This window comes from Aotus nancymaae, unplaced genomic scaffold (genome assembly GCF_030222135.1).
Source record: "Aotus nancymaae isolate 86718 unplaced genomic scaffold, 86718_ANA_hifiasm-v0.15.2.pri h1tg000040l, whole genome shotgun sequence".
Lineage (NCBI taxonomy): Eukaryota > Metazoa > Chordata > Mammalia > Primates > Aotidae > Aotus > Aotus nancymaae.
This window is the reverse complement of record NW_026988454.1, coordinates 126,638,207-126,645,566: the sequence shown is the minus strand read 5'-3', so window position 1 is coordinate 126,645,566 and position 7,360 is coordinate 126,638,207. Positions and strand designations below refer to the sequence as shown.

General features: G+C 48.9%; 1 protein-coding gene across 1 annotated transcript; it reads left to right on the top strand.

The window, feature by feature from the left end:
- Positions 1-802: 802 nt before the first annotated feature.
- On the top strand, positions 803-1,057 carry LOC105723496 (small ribosomal subunit protein eS27-like). The gene has a single exon (XM_012461552.3). It carries the CDS (start codon positions 803-805, stop codon positions 1,055-1,057), a length of 255 nt encoding a protein of 84 aa, XP_012316975.3.
- Positions 1,058-7,360: the final 6,303 nt, after the last annotated feature.

The following is a 7,360-nucleotide window of genomic DNA, read 5'->3' as shown; positions in this document are numbered from 1 at the left end:
ATAGGGAGGGCGTTTCTTGATGATGATGGGGTGATCAGAAAGAGTCAGAGCTTATGGAGAGGCCAACCTCATCACTGTCGCCCAAAATGAGTGGGCAGTCACTACCAGATCCGAATCAGCATCTCTTGCTCCCTCCTGAGTTCAGGCCTGAGGCTGCTCCTTCCTGCTACTGGATACACTGCAGCCACCCCAGTGGAACTTGTCAAATGCCAAGATTGCCTCTTGACCAGCTTCATGTGTGCCCATGTCACCAACAGGTGTTGGGCATCACCTTCAAATTCTCCTCCCCACCACATGCACTCAGTTCTCCCATTTCCACTGCTACTGCCCTCTCCTCCACATCAGGACTTTCCTAATTCTTCTTCTTCTTTTTTTTTTTTTGTGAGACAGGCTCTCACTCTGTCTCCCAGGCTACAGTTCAGTGGTGCAAACACGGCTCACTGCAGCCTCGACCTCCCAGGCTCACGTGATCCTCCCACCTCAGCCTCCTTGGGTAGCTGGGACTACAGGAGTGTGCCACCATGCCCAGCTAGTCTTTTGTGTTTTTTTTGTAAAGACAAGGTTTCATCATCTTTCCCAGGCTGGTCTCAAACTCCTGGGCTCAAGCGATCCACCCTCCTCGGCTTTCCAAAGTGCTGGGGTTACAGGTGTGAGCCACCACACTGGGTCTGACTGTTCCTTTTTCTGGTTTCCATCCTCTCCAGTCCTACACACTCCAAGCTAATCTTACAATCCCACATGGCACTATCCTCAAAAGCCTTCGGGGCACTCTTTCTGGTGGTGACGACCTACCCATGAGAACATGCCTCTTGCAAAGGATGTCCTTCATCCCTCTCCAGTAGAGGAGAAGAGGAAACACAGGAAGAAACGCCTGGTGCAGAGCCCCAATTCCTACTTCACGGATGTGAAATGCCCAGGATGCTATAAAATCACCACGGTCTTTAGCCATGCACAGACGGTAGTTTTGCGTGTTGGCTGCTCCACTGTCCTCTGCCCGCCTACAGGAGGAAAAGCAAGGCTTACAGAAGGATGTTCTTTCAGGAGGAAGCAGCACTGAAAGCACTCTGAGTCAAGATGAGTGGGAAACCATCTCAATAAACACATTTTTCGGGGAAAAAAACCCTTCAGGGACTCCCCATTGCCATGGTGAAATTTTTCTCGTCATCAAAGTGAAGTCACATGATCTGATAGGTATAAATGTATTCTCAGCAAAAGGTTGAATTTTGTCCTCAAAGATGTGGTCACTGGACCCCGTTTTTACATGTCAAAAGCAAATGAATTAGCTTTGCATTCAAGGCTCTTCACAGTGTGATCCTCTTGCTGGCACAAGCCTGCTGTGCCAAAGCTCTGCTCCAGCCAAACTGGAGCAGCTCGTCGTGGCTGCCCGAATCATACCGTGTGTACTCTTGCTCCAAATTTGTTTCCTTTGTTTTCCTTTAAATTACTATTAAAAAGAGAAGATGCCTCCAAACTTTTTTTTTTTTTTTTTAGAGACAGGATCTCACTATGTTGCCCAGGCTGGAGTGCAGTGGCTATTCACAGAAGCGATCCCATGACTGATTAGCACCGGAGTTTGAACTGCTCCGTTTCCAACCTGGGCCTGTTCACCCCTCCTTAGGCAACCTGGTGGTCCCCCGCTCCCAGGAGGTCACTGTACTGATGCCAAACTTAGTGCGGACACCCGATCAGCATAGCGCACTACAGCCCAGAACTCTTGGGCTCAAGCAAGCCTCCAGCCTCAGCTTCCCGAGTAGCTGGGACTACAGGCATGTGCCACTGCACCTGGTGCCTCCAAACTTTTGATACAACTTTCCCTCTGCCTAGAATGCTAGAATGTCCTTCCCTCTTCTTCCCACTGGGCTGTGCCTCCTGGTGTCATCAAAGCTGGCAACCCACTGCAGCCTAGATCTTTTTGGAACCATACCAGCCTTTGGTGCATCCTGCAGCACTGCTCATCTGAACCTCTCACTTAGCATTTAGCAAATTAAAGCTTGAATCTTATATACCTTGGTATTTTATTTCTTTTTTGCAGTAGGACATATTTTTTGTTTTTTTATTTGTTTTTGAGATGTAGTCTCACTCTGTTACCCAGGCTGGAGTGCAGTGGTATGATCTTGGTTCACTGCAACCTCTGCATCCCCAGGTTCAGGTGATTCTCCTGCCTCAGTCTCCTGAGTAACTAGGATTACAGATGCCTGCCACCATGTCCAGCTAATTTTTATTATTATTATTATTATTATTATTATTATTATTTTTGAGACGGAGTTTCACTCTTGTTACCCAGGCTGGAGTGCAATGGCGCGATCTCGGCTCACCACAACCTCCACTTCCTGGGTTCAGGCAATTCTCCTGCCTCAGCCTCCTGAGTAGCTGGGATTACAGGCACGCGCCACCATGCCCAGCTAATTTTTTGTATTTTTAGTAGAGACGGGGTTTCACTATGTTGACCAGGATGGTCTCGATCTCTTGACCTCGTGATCCACCCGCCTCGGCCTCCCAAAGTGCTGGGATTACAGGCATGAGCCACCACGCCTGGCCCATTTTTTTTTTTTTTTTTTTTGAGATGGAGTCTGTCTCTGTTGCCCAGGCTGGAGTGCAGTGGGCACAATCTCGGCTCACTGCAACCTCCGCCTCCCAGGTTCAAGCAATTCTCCTGTCTCAGCCTCCCAAGTAGCTGGGATTATGGGTGCACACCACCATGCCTGGCTAAATTTTGTATTTTTAGTAGAGACTGGGTTTTGCCATGTTGGCCAGGCTGGTCTCAAACTCCTGACCTCAAGCAATCTGCCTGCCTCAGCCCCCCAAAGTGCTGGGATTACAGGCATGAGCCACCATGCCCATCTGCCTGCAGTAGGACATATCTGACTGCTTATCAAAGCCTTGAAGGAAGAGCCTGCTCAGGGCAGGCACGTGATAGCAATTGGCTGATGGTAATGAAAGGAATTGGCAGTGAGCAGACCAGATGGGAGTGGTGTATTAGTTATCTGTTGCCATGTAACAAAATTATGAGAAAACCTGTATCAGTCTAGGTCTGATCAAGAGAGAAACCTCACAGTAATTTAACAGGAAATTTCAATATGATTATTAAAACAAGGGATGGAGTAACAAAGAATTGGTTAGTAAGGAGTTATGAGAACCCTACGGAATAATGAATAGCTGACATGAGGAGCAGGCTGTACCTCCCAAGGCTGAGATGCAGCACCCAAGAAAGAGATACCCTCTCCCCATCCAGGGCTGAGACCCAGACCTTGAATAGAGCACAGCCCACAGCTCACGAGGTGGCAGAAAAGTCACTGTACTGTCATGCCAGTGGATCTCGCCAGAAATATGTCCTCTAGGATGCCAGGGAAAGCTCTTCCCAGGGAGGTGTGGAACCAGAGACTTTCCACTACAGAGCTAACCAAGTGGGGTGCAGGGGAAGCTGCTGCCCACTGGGTGCTGCTGGCCTTCATGTGCTGCGGGAGCTGGCACTGGAGAGGCTGTGGGTGCTGCAGGAGCCTGATGCTGGAGAAGCCATCTGCACACAGGTGCTGTGTGAGACAGAAGTTGGAGGCATTCTGCTTACACTACAGCCCAAGGTGGGCAGTGCCAGGAGAAGCTGCTAGCCACTGGGCATTGCTGGCTACTCCAGGGACTGGGTGCTGAGAGCTGTTTGCACAGCAGGAGCCTATAGATCAAGCACACTGGAACCAGGAAGCAAAAAACGTTTTCCTCCCACAGTGTCTCTCCAGCTCCCTTCCTCTTAATTTAAATATCAATAAACATACGTTATCTCTCACAGGAATTTGAGAGCATCTTGACTGGGTAGTTCTGGCTCAGTCAAGCTGTGGTTACAGTCACGCTTTCGTCAGGGACTGTTGTTATTTGAAGGCTTGACTGGGGCTGGAGGATCCCCTTCCACGACAATGCACTTATGGGACTGACAGGTTGCTGCCAGCTGTTGGCAGGAGACCTCAGTCTCTCTACACGTGGGCGCCTCCACAGGGGTGTTTGAGAGTCTTCACAACATAGCAACTGGCTTCGCTTATAGTAAATCATCCGAGAGAGAACAGAGCAGATGCGGCAATGTCTTTTCTGACCTAACCTCAGAAGTCATAGACTGTCACTTCCACCACATTCTATTCATTAGAAGTCAGTCTAGTCCCCATTCAAAGGAAGGGAATTAGGCTTTACCTATTAAAGAGAAGAGGATCAAGTAATTTGTGAACATTTAAAAAAAACCACAGCCGGGCACAGTGGCTCACGCCTGTAATCCCAGCACTTTGGGAGGCCGAGGCAGTTGGATCACTTGAGGTCAGGAGTTCGAGACCAGCCTGACCAACATGGTGAAACCCCGTCTCTATGGAAAAAAATACAAAATTAGCCAGGCATAGTGGCACGTGCCTGTAATCCCAGCTACTTGGGAGGTTGAGGCAGGAGAATTGCTTGAACCCAGGAGACGGAGGTTGCAGTGAGCCAAGATTGTGCCATTGCACTCCAGCCTGGGAAACAAGAGGGAAACTCTGTCTCAAATATAAATAAATAAATAAAATAACCACTATGGGGGCATTGTCAACAAGGATTAATTGGACACCTACTGTGTGCTCAGGAGCTAGACGCATCTGTATCCCCGCAGAGACATTCCCTGCCAAGGAGAAGAGAAATTCTATAACCAGTAGTTGACACTCCATCCCTTCCCTCTGTCTTCTTCTTCCAGTTGTTTAGCTTGTTTTCTCACCTGCAGACCTCTTTGACCATCAGGCCATTCTATTTCCAAAGAAACATCTCTTCCCATTTTTCTCATTTAATTCTAAGGTCCGGAGAAGAGGAGTGGCTTGAATTGGATCTCCAGAGAGGAGAAAGACAAGCTCTCCAGGTTGAAACACTTGGACTTTACAGGAAGGGAAACCAAACAGAGTTTTCCTCTGATGGGATTGTGATAGGGGCAGGGTGCTGGTAGATGATTTTGGCCAGGCGGATTGCCAGTTACTCCTCTAACTGGTTTCCTGAAGGAGATGTATGAGAGACAGAGACAAAGAGAACTCCAGCCCCACTGCATGGCTTCCGGTAGGACCCCAACACAGGTTCTTAAGCAAGCTGGCTAGAGTCCCTGGCTGTGTCTTAAAACTTAAAGCAAGCGGGCACGGTGGCTCACACCTGTAATCCCAGCACTTTGGGAGGCTGAGGAATGTGGCTCATGAGGTCAGGAGTTTGAGACCAGCCTGGCCAAAATGGTGAAACCCCATCTCTACTAAAAATACAAAAATTAGCCAGGTGCGGTGGTGGGCACCTGTAATCCCAGCTGCTTGGGAGGCTGAGGCAGGAGAATCGCTTGAACCCAGGAGGAAGAAGTTACAGTGAGTCGAGATCGCGCCTCCGCACTCTAGCCTGGGTGATAGAGCAAGACACCATCTCAAACAAACAAACAAACAAACAAACAAATAACTTAATGCAGGGGCTGGGCATCTGTAATTCTAGTGCTTTGGGAGGACAGGTATGGGGATCACTGGAGGCCAGGAGTTCCAGACCAGCCTGGGCAACATAGCAAGACCCCCATTTCTACAAAATATTAAAATATTAGCCAGTTGTGGCAGTGCGCACAGTAGCCTCCCAGTTACTTGGAAGGCTAAGGTAGTAGGATTACTTGATCCCAGGAGTTCAAGGCTACAGTGAGCTGTGATTGTGCCACTGCACTCCAGCCTGGGTGATAGAGTAAGACCCTGTCTTTGAAAAAAGCAAAAAACCTTAAAGCAGAGCCTTTCCTTTTCTCTAAACTCACATTTGACCGATGACAACTCTCTGGGCCCAAAGCAATAAGAACTCTGGAGTTGCTCTTATGAGTGAAGAAACAAAGAAGAGGAAGAGAGAAGAAAGATTGGTTTAATTTTTATGAAATCGGATTTTTTTTATCATCAGCAAATACAACCTTTATACATCTCTGATAATAATAGATGGCAAATGTGGTAGGCAGCCTTCTAAAATTATCTCAGTGACCCCCACTTCTTAAATATGCCCTGTTTAATTTGCTGCACTTGAATCTGAGCTGGAGCTAGTCATTTGCTCCTAGCCTAGAATATGGCAAAGTGAGAGCATGTCTTTTCTTTTCTCTTCTCTTTTCTTCTCTTCTCTTTCTTTTCTTTTCTTCTTTTCTTTTCAGACGGAGTCTTGCTCTGTTGACCAGGCTGGAGTGCAGTGGTGCAATCTCAGCTCACTGCAACCTCTGCCTCCCAGGTTCAAGCAATTCTCCTGCCTCAACCTCCTGAGTAGCTGGGATTACAGGCGTCTGCCACCATGCCCAGCTAACTTTATTTTTAGTAGAGATGGGGTTTTGCTATGTTGGCCAGGCTGGTCTCAAACTTCTGACCTCAGGTGATCTGCCCGCCTCAGGCTCCCAAAATGCTGGGATTACAGGCATGAGCCACCATGCCGGCCACACGTTACTTTTGAAGTTAAATTACAATAGACTGTGATTTCCTCTTGTTCCCATTCTCTCTTGCCCTTTCACTTGCTCATGCTGATAAAGGCAGCTGCCAAGTTGTGAGCTTCCTTGTGGACAGGCCTACATGGAAAGGAACCGGGGAAGGACCCAGGCCAACAGCCTGTGCAGAGCTGAGGTTGTCAATTCAACAGCCTGCAAGGAACCAAAACCTGCCAACAACCTCTTGAATAAGCTTGGAAGCAAATGCACCCTCCAGTGGACACTGAAGACGACTGCAGCCCCAGCCAGCACCTCGACCGCAGCCTGGTGAGAAACTCAAAACCAGAGTACATGGCTAAGCTGTGATAGATTCCTGACACACAGAAACCGTGAGATAAAAAACGATGAGTTAAGCCACTGATACGGCTTGGCTCTGTGTCCCCACCCAAGTCTCCTGTCAAACTGTAATTCCCAATGTTGGGGGAGGGACGTGGCGGGAGGGGATTGGATCACGGCGGCAGATTCCCCGCTCGCTGCTTTCGTGAAAGTGACTGAGTTCTCACGAGATCTGATGGTTTAAAAGTGTGTGACAGGCCGGGCGCGGTGGCTCACGCCTGTAATCCCAGCACTTTGGGAGGCCGAGGCGGGTGGATCACGAGGTCCAGAGATCGAGACCATCCTGGTCAACATGGTGAAACCCCATCTCTACTAAAAATACAAAAAATTAGCTGGGCATGGTGGCACATGCCTGTAGTCCCAGCTACTCAGGAGGCTGAGGCAGGAGAATTGCCTGAACCCAGGAGGCGGAGGTTGCGGTGAGCCGAGATCGCGCCATTGCACTCCAGCCTGGGTAACGAGAGCGAAACTCCGTCTCAAAAAAAAAAAAGTGTGTGACACTTCCCCATTTGCTCGCTGTCTCTGCCATGGTAAGATGTGCGAGCCACTGCATTCCAGCCTGGGCGA